Source organism: Agelaius phoeniceus, chromosome 1 (genome assembly GCF_051311805.1).
Source record: "Agelaius phoeniceus isolate bAgePho1 chromosome 1, bAgePho1.hap1, whole genome shotgun sequence".
Taxonomy (NCBI): domain Eukaryota; kingdom Metazoa; phylum Chordata; class Aves; order Passeriformes; family Icteridae; genus Agelaius; species Agelaius phoeniceus.
Window position 1 is genome coordinate 21,533,808 of NC_135265.1, and position 21,773 is coordinate 21,555,580.

A 21,773-nucleotide genomic window follows, 5' to 3' on the forward strand; every position below is an offset into this window, starting at 1 on the left:
TGAGGGAGCCAAGTAACTGACAGACACCTTAGTTAAAAACTTAGTCTTGCTTAGGTTAATTTTTTGATGTTCAGTGTTGAGATAGGATGATTTTTGGTTCTGTAAAGGCTGTTTGGTTGAAGGGATTTGTTTGTTTGTTTATTTACTTATGTGAGTAATATATTTTTATTTTTAAAATAACTGAAGTGTTATTTTAAAAAATGTCATTCTATATCCTGAGCCATAGAGCCCCAAAGGGAGAACATGAGTGTCAGGCCTAAATCTGACATCCTGACACTGGTGGGAGGCAACTGCAGTATTTCCCTGTGGATCAGGGATATGACACTGCAAAGGATGCACCCAGTCATTGGCAAGGTGCAGGTAACTTCCCTCTTACCACACAGACTGTGGCACTCAGTATTAAGCTTTATTTTTTGGATCATGCAAGCTTTAAATGACAAAAGAAAAGTCTTTATGGTTTATGAAGCCCCCTTACTCTTTTTTATTATTCCTCAGAGGCTAAGATCAGATGAGAGAGTAGGCACTGTATTCCTAGTGAAAGATACAAAAAAACTTTAAAAATGCATGACTACTGTTGAGTGCCATGTTTAACCTGTCAAACACAGACTGGGCTCCTTACTACTAGCAATGATGCTCAAAACCAAGACTACTTCTGAAATCATCTCTGTGGCACTGTGCATGTGTTAGACTGGCCAGGATGGTCTGAGTGCTATGGGCAGCTGCATAACTTGTGTAAATGTGGAAATGTATGTAGGCTAAACTACCCTACTGAGAAGATGGCTCAGTTGGAGTCTATTGAGGTGCAGGAGTCTCTGCAGCCCATTCCAAAAAGCCACATCAGCCAACTGAAATTGCTCTAGAGGAACTTGTCCCAGATGGTTACTAATTTCTCAGGCCACCTATCTCTGCTTCTCATGGTAGCTAACCCAGAGATTTCCAAAGCAATGAGGTTATTTGCTTGCAATAATTAATCCTATTGATGAAATAGCATTCCTGACAAGCAAGAGAGGGGAAAAGAGGGAAGGAGGGTGAAATTTTGTCATGTAGGATTTGAGCTGACCCATCCATAAGCAAATCATGTAACCAGACATTCCCATATGGGTTGGCCAGTGATATGGCCTGCAGCCAAGAAGGGGTTTTAGCAGGAACTCTCTGTGTTTCCTGCTGTTGATACAGAACTGACTCTGCAGTCCTGTGTTTGCACTTCTTTAAAGCTCCCTAGATCTGTGTGCCAGGGTCAAGGCTCTGGGAAGAAGCTCAAAGCACCCCTGAAAGCACAATGGGTGCTTTAACCTGCTCCATTGCAGCAGGGAGCTGAGATAAAGTATAATGGAAGGGCTTTTAGTATCCCCTTACCCCAGGAAATATAGATTGAAGGGCAGTGACTCTTCTCCCTTGTTTCCCTACTTTGTGAAGTTGTCTGGTTGCATTGCAGTGTAAGGCTGTGATACTCTGAAACTCAATGAGAGGACAGGGAAACAAGCGTTGGCATCATATTAAAGGCTTGTGTTCTGTCTTTCCTGCCTACACAAAGCTAACTTCTTTTCAGTTTCTTCTGTATGAAATGGGCTTACAATGACTATTTTTGCCTTAACACTGAGGTAGAATTACCAAGTCCTTGTTTCAGCTGTGTGCTCTTCCATTCAGCTGCCAGGAGAGGTAGCAGGAGAGCAATAACAAGAAAACTTTCTCCTCTCTTGATTAAGTAGGCAACTTGTGAATCATTCAAAGCATCTTGCAGCCAGAAGCAGACTGAAATACCCCCTAAAGTGCACTATTGCATTTGAAATCTGGTAAAAAGCCAATAGTTCAGATTTTGGAAACTCATTATTAAGGTCACTTTTAGTTATAATTCTTAACAGGCTGCATCAAGTTCTTATATTTTAAATTAGGTCCTGAAGGCAGAATTTCAGATACCCCTTCCCTTAAGTTTCTGGAACACACTGGGGTGTTTTCTTTGCTATCAGTTAACTCTACCAGTTTTACTATAAAAGGTTGTATTTTTCTAAACTAGCCAGAAAAAAATCTGAACAGCCTCTGAAGAGGAGCAGGGAAGGGGGATGTAAATCAGTTCTGACCAAGGATGCAGTTGATAAAAAACATGAGCTAATCTGGCCAGCAGTTGAGCTGATTGTAACAGAACCCAGGTACTATATAAGGAGAAGATGTATTGTGGGACTGGAGAGCTTTAGTTGCATGAAAAAATCATTAGCTGTGGAGATAGTAAGATTCTGGGGAAAACTTAAGAATCCTGTTATAAAACAGAATTTGCATCTCAAGAGAAATTGCTGAGAGAGAACTTTGTTGTACTTTTAAATGTTGACACATTTTAGTCCACTATGCCAGTAAGACCTTATCTGGAACGTCATGATTCACTTGTAGCATTCTGATTTATAATAGACTCTCATGAGTTTCTTTTGTAAGTCTCAACCCTATCTAAAGAAAGGAAAAAATACTCTTAGCTATGTTGGTTCAAGCCCTGAGGTCTTAATTTGTTTTTGATCAGATTGTATTTAGGGAAAAAATCCTACTGGGTTTGATGATTTCTTTTTTTTTTTTGATTCATGGAATGTCCAAGTAAAGCTCTCTAGATATGATCTATTAAATTAAAATGACTCATAAGAATAGCAGCTAAGCTGCAGTAAAAACCAGATATAAAATAGATAGTTGCAGAACTAGATAAATCTAAATATAGAAGCAACTCTTCTCATTATGACACTGTTTTGTATATCCTCACTCTTCCTCAACACTTTGGAGTCCCTTTTTCCCCTGGCATTAATTCAAAGCAATTGTTTGGCTTAGTGGCCTAGATCATACCAAGTGTTTAGCTGTGATTTGAATTCGGTCTCTCTGGGGAGGGTGTAATATCAATGATGCTATGAAAGTTACTGAGTTACCTTTGCTTTGTAACAGGTGGTACCATCAGACTTTTATGGTGGGATTGTCAAGATTCCCTTGTTTCCCTCACTTCTAGAAGATGGGAGCAAGCCATCAAGATGGGTGCCAGGGCCCTTCTTTCTCCCTCTTCCCTTCTGTTAGACGGAAGAACACTAAAAATGCTTTCAGAGTTAACTGAGGTTGCTCAGAGCCTTTTGTAGCCAGCTTCTGAAACCACCCCAGAGGGGGAGAGCCACAGCCTCTCTGGGGAATCTCTACTAGTGCTTAAGACTTATTCAGAAATTCCCCTGCTGCAACTTGTCTCTTGTTGCCCCTTTTCCTTTTGCTGCATACCTCCCATGGGAGTTTGGCACTCTCTTCCCTCTACCTATTGAACACTGGATGGAGCACAAGTAGATCATCCTTTGCTTTCTCTTCTTTTGGCCAAACACCTGCAAGTAGTGATGTCTGAAAACTGTACATAACATTCCAAGTGTTATCTCCATGTCAGGGATATTCACTTTCCTTTACCTGTATGAATTTCTAGAGATATTTGTTTGTTTTATACATTTGTATTCACATTTTATACAAATATGGATAGATTTAGGTAATTGTTCACCTCTACTCTGTGTATATATAATTATGTACAAATATATGAAATCCATGTATTGTATTTTAACTATATTTTTATATTATGGATGTGCATAGATACATACACAGATATATCAAAACAGGTATTTGAAAGGGATTTTCCATCATGGACGTATGCACAGATCCGAGGGCAGAGTGTAGCTGTACCTGTTGCAGATGCCTGATTAATGAACATCTGTGTTTATCCAGGACATACAGGCAAATAGACCCAGAGCATTTAGATATAAAACTTTTCAAAATTCCAGAATGGTGAAAACTTATGTGAAAGAGCTGCAGGTGTATTACACATACAGGTGTTTTGGTTTGACTAGAGGCATTGTATTCCTGTGTTAAGTTTGATTAAAATATTTTCACAGAATCATTTAGGTTGGGAAAAACCTCTGAGATCATGGAGTCCAACCTTTGAATGATCACCACCTTGATTTGCTTTTGTTAATTTGAGTATTTTTAAATTATGAAAGATGCTGCATTTTTTATTTAAAGGTTTTAAGAGCTGAATGAATCACACTAAGTAATTACCAGTGTTTGCCCATACATCTCTTATGCAGGTATTAATTAGTATAAAAAATTATATTGGTAAGGGAAATGTTTGATTCATGCCTATTAAGCTGTTTATGATGTGCTTAGTGACTGAGAGGAGACCAATTCCCACAGCAAGCATGAAATTTAATGTGTATAAATTATGAATTTTCACTAACACCTGCTCTAGGTTCAGGCTTTAATTCCTACAAGTGAATCTGTGCTACTGCTCTTAACATGGGTTTGCTTTTTGCTGTCCAAACTCAAATTTTTTCTATTTGTCCAATTACTGTTTTGGCAAAGTGAGGGATTTTTTATTTTTCCATTTGGCAGCCCCTAGGTACCTCAGCTAAAAAACTGGGTGGAGGAATGCTGGTTTTCATAATCACATTTCTGTATCTCCAGAGCTGCTTCTGAAGCTGGATTGTAGGGCAGTACCATGTACAGGAGTCATGGGTCCTGCAGTGCTTTGGGTTTGCTGAAATGCAATTTAAGGATGTTCTCATACCTAAATTTATATTTATACATCTCTCTTCTCTTTGCATACTCTTGGTTGTCTGGGCCTTAGTCTGCAGTGCAGTCTTAGGCAGTATCACTATGAGTGACTCCAGAGCTGCATCTCAAGCCAAATTTGCGAGTCCTGCAGACTGAGCCCGTCTGGAGCAGCTCCTGGGCTGGCTCTGAGGCAATCCAGCTGTACTCAGGCACTCCTTGGACCTCTCTGTGGACAGGCCCAGGCGTTGTGTGCCCAGCCCAGCTGCTGCCTTGTACTGTTGCACTGGTGTCAGATATCATGATACAAGATAGCCTGGACTCCTTCCTAAAAGGGGCCAGGCACTCTCCTCCAGAAGAGAAGATGATATGTGAATGCAACCTCAATTCCCACCAAGTTTTTGCTCCTCACAGAAATACAGCTGTGGGTAAGGTACAGTATAGGCTTGGCCTGTGGGCCTCAGATGCCCATAAATAGCACAAGGAGAGATATTTCCCTGTCATATAATGGTTTGTCAGGATACAGACATGCTACTTTTTGGAATGCTTAGATAATGCTGCTTTGAGCAATATACATGTTTTTTTAAGCGGGATTGGGATTTATGTGGGTAAATGAATAGCCTTTATCTGAGTCTAATCTAAGATGATCATCCATGGCTATTTACAGTTGGTTTAAAAAAAAAAGGCACTTTAGGTACTTTTAGGCCATGATTCTTCTGACCTTCTCTGAGTTTTGGTTTAGGAGGAAAAGAAGTGGCTTAGAGCATTTCCTCACATATAAGTGGGTGACTGGCTCAGGAGTGGACAATTGCAGCGAGGCACAGTAATGACAGCTTGTGTGTACTCAGACAAGTTAGTTGTGTATGCTGCTTCATTTTGCTAAAGTTACATGGAAAGCAGTAGATGTTTTATAGCATTCTGAAATGCTGATTAGTTGTTACATACAAAAGACTAAACTGTATTTTAAGGCACAACCTCAGAAACTGGGAATATGACTCCATAGCTCTAGCAAGGATGCTGAACAAAACTGATTAGAAAATTTCTATCAAAAGAGATTTATCTAGGGGGAAAACCCTATTTGTTAATTCGTGTTTCTGTGATATTTTTCAAATTATTTTATAATGAAAATCCCATGCCACATGATGAAGGATTCCTACTACACCATATGCCACTAAATGAGTTGGGATTGTACATGTGTGTGTATGTACAGTTCTTGCAGATTTATTGGTAAATTCAGCTGTGGTTTGATAAATCCTGCAAATGGTTGTCCAAGTTTTAAAATTTAATTTCTTTTCAAATGTTGGTATACTTTGCCAATAGACAAATATATTGTTTTGATTGAAAATGTAAGCTCCTTTTAAGTTAGAATACAGGCCATGAGTATCCTCAGAGCCAGGCTTGCATTGGCAGCTGTAAGCTGGTCATGGCTGATTTTCAAGCTTCAAAAGTTTTGTTTGTATCAAGACCCCATCTGTGGACATTGATCATATTCAGATCTGCTGGAGCATTAGAAAAAGAAAAAAGAAACCTTTAAAGTCTGAAAAGGTCTGACTTCACTGGAAAAAATAATTGAAAGTAGTGTTGCCAACAACTAGGTAGGAGCTGGCAGCGCCTGCCATGCGCTGTGTCAAATACGCTGTCTCTCACATCCACACAAGTTTAGGCCTAACTTCAACAAAATGTATTTTTTAAATAAATATTTTTAGAGTAATTTTAAATTATACTTCTTGAATTTTTAAGAGCTAAATATTTCTGAAATTTAGCTCCTCTAAGCATGAACTTCAACAGTAGCTGCTGTAATTGGTGCAGCATGGAAGCAAATACTTGCATGAAGGAAGATGTTTCCTTAGAGACTTTCAAACTTTAGAAGATTCATTCTCATTCAACTTTCCTTCATGTTTATTAGAAAAAAATACAGAGATAGAATACCCTTGTTCTCCAATTATGATGCATTTTTCTTTCTAATTCAGTTTATAACATTTATGAGGTTACCATAAGCTGAAGTCAGTGTTGAGCTAACATCCTAGAAAACATTCAGGTATCTCCTGTATTCCTGCTGGGCAAATCCCAAGGAGTGTTGACTTTTTAAAATGTTGGCTGTATTTTTTCTCAGTTATTTAAAAAGTATGTAAATCCTTAGAATATGATCTGACACTACCTTTTTTTAACATTCCAAGGTATACAGTATGTGGTTTTATTTTCAGTTAGACTTTGAATGACTAAAAAGGATTGATTCTTCTGAAATCCCTCCTGACATGAACCAGAAACAAACATAAGGGAATGCAGATACAAGGGGGTAGGAGTAATGCCCTTCTTATGTATAAATTGAAAAGTTCATTAGGAATGACTGGTGAGGGAAGAGCCTAGCTCATGAACATATGGGAAATCAGTTTACTTCAGAGAACTGAGGGTGAAGGGAAGGGATGTCTGCTTTTTATTAAAACCTGAAATGCATTATAATTGGCCTGAATCTTTGCCCAGATGGCTTCTCTTATGCTGACATCTGCAAGAGTGTATATAAAGCAACATTAGGAAGCTGTCTCTTGTGACAGTGTGTACACATGTAATTCTGTTAAAAACTAAGTCCTTTGCTATCTGTAGTGTTGGTCTTTGAATAAGCATGCTGAGAAATGTCATTTGTTTGACAAAATCTAATTATGGAACATGCTTTTTACATGGAAAGTTTCTACTACATCTGAGAAAACTTATTAGGGCTTTTCACCTATTTTTGTAGATTCTTGTTCATTCTTCATCACAAATTCCAAGTAAAGTTTTTTTTTTCTTTTTTTTTTCAGGGGGAAACACAGTATTTCTTACTCCAGTCCTGTGTATTCTTTTCTAAAGTTTAATTGTTATTATTTTGAATTTTCATGTGTGAATTTAAGCTGGTTTTGGCTGTCCAGTGAAAAGGTTAAGTGATAATAAAAAGTCAATTTCCTATTGAATGGGTTGGATGATGACAAGTGGATGCAATGTAATATATCTGTTGATCTGTTCACTTATGTTAAAAATAAGGAGTCAACATAGTGCTTCTTTCTTTGTCAGACAACAGGAAAATTAAAGTCAATGGCACCAGGGAACCCATTGAATTTAAGACAAATCAGTGGTTTGGGGCAACAGTCAAAGCTCATAAAGAGAAAGTTGTGGTAAGTCTTATGCATTTGATATTAATTTAGAAAAAATGTTTCTTTTTCTCAAATGTATATGTTTAATAGCTTTCTATGTGTACATTAAGAAAAAAAAAACAGAAAAAAACTTTCTGATTATGCATGAATTATAAAAGAGAGGATGTATATCATTCAAAAAACAAAAGCAACCTATAAAATCAGGTTGAACTGATCAAGTGAAGGTGATCCTGCTGCCATGTAAAAACAGCAGAATGTCATATTGTTGTGGAAGTGAATCATATTTTTTTAACCGATAAGGGACATATTTCAGAGATGCACAGGAACTGATAGCTGTCTGCTATAAAATGTTTGGTATTATGAAGATATATCTGGAATGTTAAATACAGAATGTAGTAAAATTGCGCGTATTTGAATGTCATGAAATGTTTTGAAAGCCAAGAACCTCTGTTAATGTTCAGTTAGGAAAACACTTATTTCTTTTGTCACATTTACATTGTTTTGAAGAGCTATCTCATAGTGATGGTGACACAGCTGCAAAAAAGCTGATAAAAACAGCTGATAAAAAAGCTCCAAATCACGATGGCTATCAAAATGCAGTATCTGCTTTCCAATTTCACTGAATGTTTTACCTGTATTGATAGGGGCCCAGCAGTGGGCAAGTATTTTTATTGCCTAGTAAAGTGCTGGTGATGCTGCTTATACATAGACATTTTATATTTCCAATTGCATTAAGGTTTACATTAAAAAACAGCACTGAAGTAATTGTGATAAGAATAATTGGTTTGGTCATTAGTTTTACTAGTTTTTGCAATTGCCAAACAAAAATTTACCTTGGGATTTGATTAAAACTTCTGATTACTACTTAAAAAGTAGTCATAAGGGAGGAAGTATTGAAAGGAAATGCTTTCCCTTATATTGAATGCCATGTAGTTAACCTACAAAAGGATTTTGAAATGAAACCGGTAGCGAGTAAAACATCAACCTATTCTGTTATAGAGCTAAGTAAACATAAAAATTCTAAAAAAATTCTAAAAATAAGTGAACATTTTTCATTTTCTGTATTCTACTAAATAATTCACAAATTGAAATAAAATACTTCTTTGCCACCATTTGTGAAATCTTAATCAAGTGATTAGAAGAACTCATTTCTAACAGATGTTCTGTGTCTGTACTGACCAAACTTCATTTATTTGGTGTAGCTCTTCTCAGAATCTGAAACTGACGGATAGTCAACCCTTTTCAGGCAAAAAAATTGGACAGCAAAGCTGGAAAGCTTTGTCTGTTAAGCTTTGTAGGCTAAGAGAAAATGTCATCAAACTGTCAGGAATTTGTTTTTTAAGCTACAGATTTAATAGTAGACTGCATTAAGTCAGCATTTATGATTATATTGTTCTTGTTTCAATCCATTTGGCTTGATGTCAGCTGTAGCTAAAATCACCCCCACAGGACACAGACTCCTCTTTGCTGCACTCTGGTTTTGCTCTCTGTTTCAATATGCAAGATTTCCTAGGCAGGGGTGTGTGAGGTGTCCCTGCTCCTTAAGCCATTGCTCCACAAGCTCTGGCTAGTGGTAAGCTCTGAGTAGCACTGTGGTTCATACAGCTAGTACTGATTGCTGAATGAAGGCTAATAGTAGCAATATCTTGCCAGAGGTAGACAGCTTTGTAATTGAAAGATCAGGACAAGAAAGGACATGAATGAAGGATTTATTTGCATCCTAGAGAGGCAAGGTTGCAGGGAGAGGTAGTGTCTTCATGCTCCCAGGCAATGAAAAGTTTCAGGGCACAGGAAACTGTCAGGAATGACTTGCAGACCTGAGAGCTTATTTTTCTTATTTTGGTAATTATCTGGATTACCTTCAGAAAAGATAATGCTTCTCTCTACACAAGTTGTATATCTTTTATCTTTGTCATTTTTGTAACACCACTGCTGTAACATGGAAGATTAAATATCTAGCCAAAGCTTCCTTAACAAAAATCTATTCACTCAGCCTGTTGAATGCCTTGTAACTGTATCCTGTCTGTGAAGATTTGAACCAGGGGTTATAAGGGATTATTACCAGGCAGACACTCAGATGATTGTGATCGACCATATGACAACAACCTGACAAATCTCCTGCTAAGTGGAATCAGTTCTGCTGCTACACCAATTATCTTAGAACATACCAGGACAGAACTGGGATTGCCTTTAGCCACATATATATGATATGCATCTTAAATTATGGGATCAGCTCCTGTGCAATGAGCAGTAATAGAGCAAAGATACTACTTGTGAAGCAGACCTAGAGAGTATTTGTAACTTGGCTTAAATGTGACTTGTAGTCCCTGACAGATTTCACCTGCCAAGGGCTATAAGTGAAACATCAGTGTGCTTTTCAATTTATAATGAAATTATATGAAGCAGTGATCCTGCATTTTCTTCTGTCATCATTGTTATGTGAGCGATACAACACAAGAGAGAATCCCTGTACACAGCCTATTAAAAACTACATTTGCCAGATGCATAAGTGTGCAAAAGTACATGTATCTTCTGTTTTGTGTTTCTGTTTTTATAGGCTTGTGCTCCTTTGTATCATTGGAGAACCCTTAAAGACAGCCCAGAGAAGGACCCTGTTGGTACCTGCTATGTAGCAATTCAGAACTTCAGTGCCTATGCTGAATATTCACCTTGTCGCAACAGTAAGTATTAATATGAGCAGTCCTGTGTTGAAGGAATTGATTTTGCACAGAGTGTGTTGATTCTTTCAGTCTTCACACCATTGAGTCTTGATTGAATGAAGGTTACTGTGTGATGTCATTGCATTGAATCAGGGTGTAAGGAAAAGTTAACATAAAACTATATGCCTATAATTGGATGCTTTATTGTATAATTAATTGAAAAAGGAGAAACTAAGTAAATTAAGTGTGTGCAGTTATAGTAATGAGCTATAATTGGTTCAATTTTTGTGGCTTTAAAACATAGCAAACAGATCTAGATAAGAACCAGACAGCATATTAAATCAATTATTCATACTTATGCTGAGTATAAATGTCTCATCACAAGGTCATGATTTGAAGATCAGACTCTGCATAGAAACACACAAGCCTGTATCATGCTCATGCCAATATCATCCCCAAGAGCTCATTTGTGAAGAGCTTTCAGCATGGAAGAAAGCCGTGCACATTAACACTGCTGTTCTACACTCTTTTCTAGGCTGTTCTGAGCATGTGGTAGCTGTCTCTGGGCCTTGCTTCTTGGGGAATAGGGATAAACCACATGCATATTTTGAACCAGATTCAGCCACCTAGAAGTCTGCAGAAAATACCACATGTTGGGTTATTATCAGTCATTCATCTTGTTCAGCATTCTATGCCTATTGTAGTAGAGCTTTGAGCAGAGTTTTGTTGTATCTTCCTTTTAAAGCCTAATCCTTGTCTCTGCATGGACAGGCACAGAAAGAAGCTGAATCTGTAAGAAATGGTGTCCTTAAGATCTGGTTTATGTCTTACTGATGTCTCACTGGGCCTTTGGGGAAGGCTTATGTCGTTTGAAGAGAGAGTTCAAGTGGCCCTTCCTGCTCTCAGTTTCGCAATCCTGCAGTCTTCTGGCACGCATAGAATTGCCATAAGATGCAGGGCAACACATTTTGCACAATTATATAAGGATTTGGAGAATAGAAATAGAAGTAGTCAGAAGCAGGAAAGTTGTTTTTCCCTGTACACATCCTGACCCTTACACTGTGTCAAGGATTTTTGAGAACACCGTAGTAAACACTTATTTTTGTATTTATGACAGATCAGACTGTGATGAGCATTCTACAATCTTGTTGAGTTTTTTACTTTTTTATCTCCAGCTAAATTAAAACTGAATCCTTTATGGTTGTTTCAAGGGTCCTTTCTTGGCAGTGGGAGGAGAAAGTCCCAAGTAGCAGGTCCTATTTTTCACAAGGGACTGCATGATCAGGGTCTTGCAAAAGGTCTTGATTTGCTCTGCCTCTTGTAAAAAATAATACGTATTTTCGCATATTTTGGTAGTGTTACATTTCATAGTGTCACAGCTCCAGGAGTAACTGTGTTATCTTCCACATGCACTAAAATCAATAAAATGCTTCTACCTTCATGATTGCAGGCAATGCAGATCCTGAAGGACAAGGCTTTTGTCAAGCAGGTTTCAGCTTAGATTTTTACAAGGTGAGATTCTACTTCTGAATTATTTTGACCAAATGTCATTATGATATATCTGCAGGGTTCAAGTGCTGTCTCAGTGATCATGAGGTTATCTCCATGCTGTTGGATATAGAAACTTTTGTGAAGTTGTTGCAAGTTCTTTCCTCTCTTTCAAGCTTCAAACTTTCTTGTTTCATTAATAAAAAGAAATACTCAATCAGCACATGCTTTTCCCTGCACCATTCCACTTTGTCTCAGTCTATCTTAACAGATAATTAGGCAAAAACTTCTATATGCTTCTATCTCAGTCTATCTCACTCAAAATGCTTTCCTTGACTTTCAGGAAGGAGTGGGGCAGGCACCAACTAATTTTAAAAAGTTAAAATATGTCACTGTTTAGTAAGAAATGACACAAAGCCATCAGAAGGCTGAGTGACATATAGCACCCATTTATTTCAGACTGCTCCTTTTTAGACACTGTTCCAATTCAGGTGGACTTGATTGGTCATTTAGTTAATACATTTCACCTGACTGGCTAATTAACAAGATGCCCTCTCATAAACAATCTTTGAGAATAACAAGGAAACAGACAGTAGGAAAACAATACCTGCAGGTGGTTTTTAATAATAAGCTATCATTGTTTATCTCCAGATCCCTAAAGTCTCCCAGGCTGATTTTGGGTAAACTTATCTAGTTTTCTGGCTGTAACATCCACAAAAATAACCAAAGGATGCTTTTGGTGGCAGACTAGTCATTGAGTAAAACCATTCTCATGTGGGGATGAAAGTACCTAAGGGAAAGGACTAGATTTTCTTAAATGCCAAGGGGGTTCAGTAACAATGTTGTGGGAGAAAGGATAAGCTTTGTGTGATTGTTGTTATCTGGGCCATTATTTGCAGCTCCAGGGCTTCAGGTAACTTTGACCTGACCACTGCCACTCTTTTGAGTGTTCTGCAGCTGCATTGTATAATTCTCTCTAAAACATTACTGTAGTTTCATTGAATTGGAGCAACCTCTTTTCTGTTAACTTTGTTTTGTTACAATTAAGCAGCAATTTTTGAGATGTTATATTAGTGGAAAATAAATGGCTTTCATTCAAGTGCAAATGCATAGGGTGATTTTGACCTTTTTTTAACTGTGGATTTTCCTGCACATCTGTGCACCTACATCCTTTCCTTGAGCATGGCTATTCTCCTTTATCATGATTCTGATATTGTTTTGATCATTTAAATTGCTTTTTTTCCCATGTATGCTTAATTTTCTTGTGTAATTTTGTTCTTTTGTTGTGTAATTTTGTTCTTTTGTTGTGTAATTTTTTTTTTTTAATTCTGCTTTTTGTAGAATGGAGACCTGATAGTAGGCGGGCCCGGTAGTTTTTATTGGCAAGGTATGTTCATCTGGCTGGTTAACTGGATCTAAGAAGTGAAGGAGAAAGTATTATTGGTATTATCACTGGTTGTTTTTGGGTTTTTTTTTGTTTAAGATAACCAGTCTCTGATCTTATTTTCAACAAATATAAATCAAAAGAATTGCTTAACAAGAAACTGAGCATAAAAATAAGCCATGAAAATCCAGGATGTGGTTTGTATAGGAAGTTAAACAAATGCAAATAACTATTTTTATGTTGGTATTTTGGTATATTTGTAATTTAATTAATAAGTTGAATTTTTCCCTAGAAATACTGCAGGTTTAAAAATTGCTAATATTTGTAGAACAAATATACTATTTTAAAAATGTTTGTTACTTCATTTTTGAACACAACCTTTTGTAGCTATTGATATGGATTTTAAATTCATTTGTGGCATCACTGTAGCTTCCAAGATGCAATTGCTTGTGTAGTAAAACCCTGAGGTTGTTTCAGTAAAGGATTAAGAGGTTATTTTTGTTTTAAGCTGTTCTTATATGTATGATGTAGCTGATTCCCAGCCTCTGCCTACCAGCTTGCCCACTGTCAGCCTCTTTGATGTGTGTTTTTGCATTTTTTTAAAAGAAGATCTAATTGATTGTGATTGTAGGGAATTCATAGCTTTAATTCTCCATTGAGAAATTGCTTTCGTTGGTCTACTACATTTGTACAGTGCAGTGACTTCAGTTTGAATTAGTAAATTGAAATGGGCCTGAAGTTGTTTTTGTAATGGTTCAATAGAGATTCAGTGCCTTGTTTTAATGATCTATGTGTACTCTTGAGACTTCCAGGGTAATAATGGAGAAAGCTTGAGAGGAGTTATCTGTTCTTTGTGCAGTACTAGCGTCCTTTCTGCTCTGTTCTGGTGTTCTGCTAGCCCTGTTTTATAGAATCTGGCCCTCTTTTAGGTCCCTTTCATTTATGAAGCTGTTTAAATCCAGGTCAGGTAATCACTGCAAGTGTTGCGGACATCATTGCAAATTATTCCTTCAAGGATATTCTGAGGAAACTGGCACGAGAGAAGCAAACAGGAGTGGCACCACCCTCATATGATGACAACTACATGGGTAAGCTGAGTTCTGTATGAGTTAGCAATATGTTCTAAAAGGGTGAGTCTTACATAAGTATGAAAACAAGCCCTACATTACTATTGTCCCAGTTGTGAGAGGGTTTGAACATGTTTTGCCTTAAGCCCAACAGCAAATCAGTAGTTTGCTGGTTACTTCAGCAAGATTACTAACATTCTTAAAATGATGCACAGTAACAGGGTTTGAAGGTTGAGTTCTTGAATGGCTTGTTAGGATTCTTATTAGTTGATCTTAAATAATTAGGCAGAAATACAAAATCTTCCCATGTATGTATTTTTTCATTGCAAGATGATGGATTGAACTTAATGTAATTAAAGGCAATTTCAGTTTTTATTAGGTAAATTCAAATTAAGTTCTGTGGTATTTTGTACAGCACTACACAAATACCCAATTTATTCTTAGTAATATTTAAAAGATACAATTAAAGTAAGCAATAACAAAAGTCAATTTGAAGATTTTATGTAATTAATAGAAAAAAGGCTCCTTATCTACTTATTAGTACTGATCTCTAAGAATTTCTTGATACTGACATGTTTCTGCATGTAAGGCAGGTTTTTCTTCACACAGTTATAGAAGAGATTCAGTGGAATTTGAAGGTGTGTCCTTGCACTGCTTCCCATGGATTTGAAGTTAAAGTCCCTGATACAATCCAGAAGAATTCTTTACTGTGACAGTAGTTACTATCTCATAGGTTTACTAAAGCTCCAAGAGGTGCTTTACTGCATCTTTGGAAATCTGTTTTCTGTATAAAGCTCAGCCAGGATACTCACACATTACAGTACAATAATGAGGACCTGAATTGTGTCAATAGCTATTAGGGCAAAACACCATAGTACATGGTGGTTTTTTCAGATTCATTACTAAGTATTATTGATTTAGGAGCTCATTTTGGAGAAGAGGGATCAATTTCTTGTACATTCAAACCTAACATTATTTTAGTCATAGTAGTGTGATAAACAATTTTCCTTTTCTCTGCACAGTTTTAGTATACTAATGTTAGAAAACTTGCATTCAGCAGATCCATTGAACAGACAAATCTGATGGTCCTTGCATATTTTTTGAAAGAAATTGTTTATCAAGTTGGATTTTTTTTTAATTTATCTTTAAACAGGATACTCAGTGGCTGCTGGGGAATTTACTGGGGATTCTGAACAAGGTAAGCACCTGTGTACTTGAATGAAAACCATATGGCCATGCACTTTAGATTAAATTCCTTGTTTTGGGTCTCTGCACAGGAGCATACCTATTATACATTTGAAATCCTAGTGAGACTTAAGCTGTCTGAACTCAGTATTCTCAGAGACAATTTTTCCTGAGACAGTAAAACATAACAGAATTCAAGTAACACAAAAATTTGAATTCCATAAGGGGTGGCTCTCTTGAGTGGCTGAACAGCTCTGTAGTCCAGACTCACAAGGCCAGTAGGGACATAGTACATTTCCACAAGTAAACCCAGTGCTCCAGAGCTGCTGCTACTTAACCCATCTGGAGTAAAAGTCGCCTGTCCTGCATTATGAAGGATTCAATAATTAAATACAAAACCACACAGTTTTGAGCCAAGCATTATGATGTGTAAAAAGAGGTACCCCCAGTAATGGAAGGCAACATCTTTGGCTGGTTTTTAATGCATACTCAGAGTTCTATAATGGATGATTTTTTGAATCAGTATTTCATGTGAATGACTGGCACAGAAATACTGCATAGTTGGCTGACTCGAGATTCATCCTGTGTCATGTTCAGGCTTTCATTAGTACTTCCCCTTCCCCTTGAGCAAACACATTCAGTCAGAGGGGAGCGTACGATGCCAGTGAGGAACAGAGGAAGGCTTGGTCAGGACAAGCAGGTGGCTGAGGTGCTCTGTTATCTGAACTTCCTGCTGCTGTCTTCTGATACAGATATCCTAATGAGGCAAGGTTTACACCGCATGACTGCAGGCTGAGACTTTCCTTCTTCCTTCTTTTTTTTACTCACTTTTTCTACTAGTTGTTTAAGATTTTGCCATTGAGCAAAATTACTCCTAGAAGGCAGCTAGGTCTAATGTTTAATGTTCTTATTCGATGGATCCTTCCAATGCCACTCACAAAAATGTCCTCGTAATGCTTTTAGATAGACTGTGCAGAATTTGTCAAGCACTTACATGGCATCCAGTGAAATAATGGATGAAACAAACTGTTGGTAGGCAAAAAGAAAAGAAATGTTTGTAAGGACAGTTCTGTTTAGCTTCTGTGCTCTAGTATGAGATGCCATAACTAATTCTTGTTCCATCAGTACACAACTGCCAGTTAGCAAGCTGAATTCTACCAAGAACTTTATTATACTGTGCTATGCTAAGCAATGCTAAACAGAAAGAGATCCATGGATGGATCAAAAGTCAAAATGTAATGTTTTGTGCAAGTAAATGAACCGAATGAATGCTATAGTCCTATGAAATAATGGCTTGAAGTGATTTACAGGTCTTTCAGATACAGACCACAAATCAAAATCCTAAGGGATTTGAAATATGTATCAAGGAAATTTTAAGTGGTGTGGGATGCATCTTGCATGTACAACTCAGATTGCAAAACCAGTTCACTGTTGATCATTTATCCTTTCAGAGCTGGTTGCTGGAGTCCCAAGGGGAGCACAGAACTTTGGCTATGTATGTACTGGACCTTCATTTTATGTTTTTCATAGTAAGAAGGCAATTAAGCTATTTGTAAGGTTAAGTGCTACATTATATTTTCTGTCTCCTTCATAAAAAACTTTCAAATCAGGAAAAACTTCCACTGACTTTCACCCTCAGGTTTATCTGCCTGGGTTGGAATGCCTTTACTGGTTTGGGTTTTGGATGGTAAGCACTTAGTCCCTTCTGAAGTCTGTTTTCACTAGGCAGCCACAATTACAATGACATGCTCTGAGTCTGACTAGTATCCCTACCCACTGAGTGTTATCAGACCTAAGCTCACACACAGGTTAGCATATTTTTGTGCAGTGCTGGGTCCACAGTGCAGAGGAGTCCAAGTTCAGATTATTCATACCCATTGTTTACTGTCAGTGCTGTAAGTGTATACACTGAAGTCCAGATGCAAAGAGTCATCATATGCAGTTAGAAGTGAAGGGAGAGAACAATATACATTTGTGAATACAGCTGTCAACTTGTAGGCAAAAAGTTCCACAAGTAACCTGACTGGAAAAGTAGATCACAACCACAGACACGTTCTCTAGTTTTGTAGACCCCAAATTCCTGGTATCTCTGGGACATTTTGTAGAATTTTTAGGAAAAGGGTGTATAGATGTATGTATATATATTTATGTATCTGTGTATACTTCTTTATGTTTTAAGTTCATGTTCTCATGCCTAGTCACTGATTAGTTGATAGTCTGTGATTTGCTGTTGTTCAGTGTCCAGCAAGGAAGAGAAATACTTTTCCCTATTTTTTTCATGGGGAGCCTGAGGGTCATGAAATCTTAGCAATTTGTTCAAGATCATACAGGATAGCTGTGGTGAGACAGAAAAAGCACTGTTTTTTCTTGGACCATCTTTCAGTGTGTTAAATTCTTTTGCAGTGATGTCATGCTGTAGCATCTCCATGTGTGCCTGAAACTTTCCTTATTCTTTTGTTTTCAGGTCTCAATAATTAATTCCTCTGACTTGACCTTTATCCAGAACTTCACTGGTGAGCAGGTAATGTCAAGCAACTGTGTGATGAAATATTGTATCTCTAGTGCATCAAAGAGGATTATCAGTAAAAAAACTTTACATTTTATATGAAATATGAAAGCCTATCTGTTGTTTTTTATTTTCAGATGGCGTCCTATTTTGGGTACACAGTTGCAGTATCTGATGTTAACAATGATGGGTAGGTTACAAAATATATTCAGCTCCACTGAACATTAATAGAAGCAATGACTGATATTTATTAATAAATGTAGGTTCTCAGGTGCTTTATGCCTCAAAATGCTTCTCTTGCCTTCTCTGCTTCTCAAATTTTAATTTCCACATAGACTTATCTTTTTGCAGCCACAGTGGCATGAGTATTTGCAGGCCTAGTCTGGGTGAGTTTATCTTCCTGAATGTTTATTCAAAGCAGTGTGTCAGGGGAGTGTCCAGAGTCCTGGGAAACAGATCCAGGTAAAAGAACAGTGAATAAATTGCACCACAGGGAAGAGATTGGGAGAATGAATTTCTGACTCTCACCTTTCTCACATACAGGAAAATTTTCTCATCCATAGCTTTACTTCTCAATTTTAAAAGCCTTCTAATGTCATCAGCTATTCTTTCCTCATTTCCTCATCTGCTGGTTGGCCATCCATGTTTATCATCCTGAGGACCAGCAATTGTCTGTGCCCCATAGTTGTTACAGCAGGCATTGTGTGTGTCAGAGGGATTAAGATGCTCCAATCTCAGGATCATGACACCTGGGGATCATTATCCCTAAGATACTTGGGGGTTTCAGGCTCTGTTGAACAAAACCCTTGTTAACTTTCAAGTCATGTAAAGTCTGATTAAATATTTTAGAAGAGGACTTTAGTAAGAGAATATTTATAGTAGCTATCTAGCAAGGAGATAAAGATCCCTGAAACTCAGAGGCTTGGAAGTCTGCACAAAGATGAGCCTGGATAATATTTAGAGATGTAGTGTACTATTGCTTATTGCAAAATGCCTCAGATGTGTCTACATCATATGTTTTTCTTGTGATCATTTCTTATTAAGTGCTTAAACATAGTGCATGAAATAATTTTTCTGGGTTAAGTCATTGCTTCTCATCAGTGACTAGTGACCCTTTAAAGATTGAGTTTTGCAAGAGAAGAGAAAAATAACAAGGTGGTAAATGTTATTGCAGTTACAAAAAAAACCAACAACAACAGAACAGAAGCTTCAGCAGTTTCCATGGTGGCTTCACAGAATTCAAATCTTACCAAGTTTCTGAGATTAAATTTTGTCATAGTATCACAGCTTTTGAAAATTTTGGTTTTTCTGATATACAGAATCAGAAATTATTTAGTCCTACTAAATAATTAGTAGGACTAAATAATTTGTAATTATTTAGTATTACAAATGTGAAAGGGTGAAGGAACATTCATCTGAGGTGCAATAGACACTCATTAGACTTTCAGGGTACTTATTTAACTTCTCATTGAACCAAACTGTTTCCTGTGCAGGTTATTTCCTGTTAACCCTAGGGTTACTTGGCAGGTCTCATACTTTCTGTGTACCTCTAAAACCACAGTTTATGTCAATAATATAATCAAACTGCTGTTGAGGCCTGTGTGGTCTCCCAGTCTATATCTTAAATGAAATCTAAAGTCTCTTCCTGAGATCCAAACATCCCACAGAAAACAAAACACAAAAAGCTTTACTGGATAAACATGTCTGATTAGATATGTAGCCTGCCTTTGCTGGTTTGCACATATAATCAATAGAAATATTTATCTGAAAGGAAGAGTAAAGGAGGAGAAAAAAGCAAAAGGAAATTAACACTTCAAATTCACTTAGGCATTTTGTTCAGCTAAAGATGAGGAGGTAGTGGTGGCCTCATCAGTATGAGAAACCCAATTAAGTTATTTGCAGAAAAAAAGAACACAAGATTATTAGGAATAGTGCTTTGCTGTAATAAGACTCATAATATGGCTCAAAGATTAGGCTCATCTTAGGAAAAAAACAGTTCTGTAGATCTGGCCCAGTAGTTCTGTGGGTACAGCAAAGTGAATCATGCAGTTTTATCTGCACCACATCAGGACTGTAGGCAGAACAGGGAAATTGAGGATACTGTTTGAACTACCCTTTAGTTGCCTGTTGCTAATACTGAGAAATCCACAATGAAACTTAATAAATCAAGTTTGCCATCAACTTACAAGCTACATTCCTAGTAAAGAGAGAAAAAGAGAGCACTTTCAATTTAGGCTGAATCAATCCAATAAAAATAGTGAAATAAACTGTTTACTGTTTTTTTTTATTTGGCCTATATCAAAGCTTTCCATAGTTATACTTTGACCTCTTGACATTTCCCATATTCCTGCTTTTTATTACTCTGCAGGATACAAAGGAATGGCACACAGTCTCAGCAGGTGGTCAGCTTTGTGCTTTTTAAAGATTTTTTTTTTTTTTAATCATAAGGGAAGTAATACTGGCGGGTTACTTTTCTGTGTTGGAGCAAAAATTAATATATAATTTATGTTAACTCTAGCATCTTAGGGCAATAATGAAACCTAATGAACCAGTTTAAAATAGCACTGCATGCTGAACTGCATTTCATGGTTTAGTATTACCGTCCAGGGGCTTTTGCTTTTATTTACTCATATGGCTTTTTAAAAGTAATCACATCAAACTGAATTTGACTCAGAACTCTCAATTTTGTAAATACAAACCCCTACAATTTAAAAAGCCAATTGAAATATCCTCTTTCACCAACAAAATGCATCATACTAACCACATAGGCACTTAGAAGCCAACAAGTACACACACCCCCCCATACCCCTTGACTGCTTGCTATCTAAATAATTAAGTTGTAGAAGCTGGGAGGTAGAACTGAGTATAAAGTAGGGTAAGCAGCAATTGTTTGCTTATTTTACCCACTTGAAGAGGAACCAGAAGGAAGTAAATGAGGATCAGAGAGAGGTTGGGTAGCTGACAAACCCTTCCTTTCCAGCTATAGTACACTGCTGTGACAGCACAAAAAACCCAAACTCTAATCCCAAACCTCTAGAATTGCCTAAGGGGGAGTTCCCTCTTGCAGAGGACTTGCTGAAGCAGCGTGCTTTGACCTACAGGGCTCAGCTCTGAAGGAGAAGGGGGAAAATTTAAGAGGGTGAGAAAAGGAAGGCCTTGGTGGGGCAATACATCTGAGTACCTGTAGAGAAGACAAACCAAGTTTTGTGGGTGCTTCAGGTGGCTCTGCTGCCCATAACCAGCTGAAAAATAGGTCAGTGTATTAAATGACTGCCCTCCTTCCACCTGTCCCTCAGTGCATCGGAAGATGAGCCATCTTAGCTACCAGATTCTGGTCCCTTCTCCATGGACTGTTCATGCATTTTATACAGTCGTTTATCTTAGCAAAGTTGAAGTTTTGCCAGAAAAGTAACCCAGTACTGTGCACTTCTAGCTGGGATGCTGTGCTCCCTGTTCAACAGGCTCCAGCTCCTGTCTGCTTGCTTTCTGTATCACCTGGTGAATCTTGTGTTCTGGGTTAGGCTTCTGCTTAGAGAGTTTTAGTACACAATAAGTAGTTTCTCTTTTCACCATTTTAGGCACTCTAGATATTGCTCTAGGACTATGGTTTTAAAGGTATCTGGGTATATATTTATTTTACATCAGTGTGCTGGGAGCTTTCTGACTCTCAGTCATTTGATTCCTTCTCATCTCTAAAAAAATCTTCCTTTAGTCTTAAAATTGCTCATTTGTAAAATATTCAAGGGAGCCAAGCACATCTTTTATTTCATGGTTTCTACAGCACTGAACTCTGTGGGGTCCCAAAGTACTGGGAATATC

General features: G+C 37.5%; 1 protein-coding gene across 1 annotated transcript in view; it reads left to right on the top strand.

Moving 5' to 3' along the window:
- Positions 1 to 21,773, top strand: part of ITGA8 (integrin subunit alpha 8) — a 113,372-nt gene that overhangs the window by 4,124 nt on the left and 87,475 nt on the right. Inside the window, exons 3-11 of the mRNA XM_054638490.2 lie at positions 7,585 to 7,685; positions 10,222 to 10,345; positions 11,775 to 11,836; positions 13,154 to 13,199; positions 14,159 to 14,284; positions 15,417 to 15,461; positions 16,900 to 16,943; positions 17,913 to 17,969; positions 18,092 to 18,144. Coding sequence (XP_054494465.2) covers positions 7,585 to 7,685; positions 10,222 to 10,345; positions 11,775 to 11,836; positions 13,154 to 13,199; positions 14,159 to 14,284; positions 15,417 to 15,461; positions 16,900 to 16,943; positions 17,913 to 17,969; positions 18,092 to 18,144 — 658 coding nt within the window. The remainder of the gene's footprint in view (positions 1 to 7,584; positions 7,686 to 10,221; positions 10,346 to 11,774; positions 11,837 to 13,153; positions 13,200 to 14,158; positions 14,285 to 15,416; positions 15,462 to 16,899; positions 16,944 to 17,912; positions 17,970 to 18,091; positions 18,145 to 21,773) is intronic.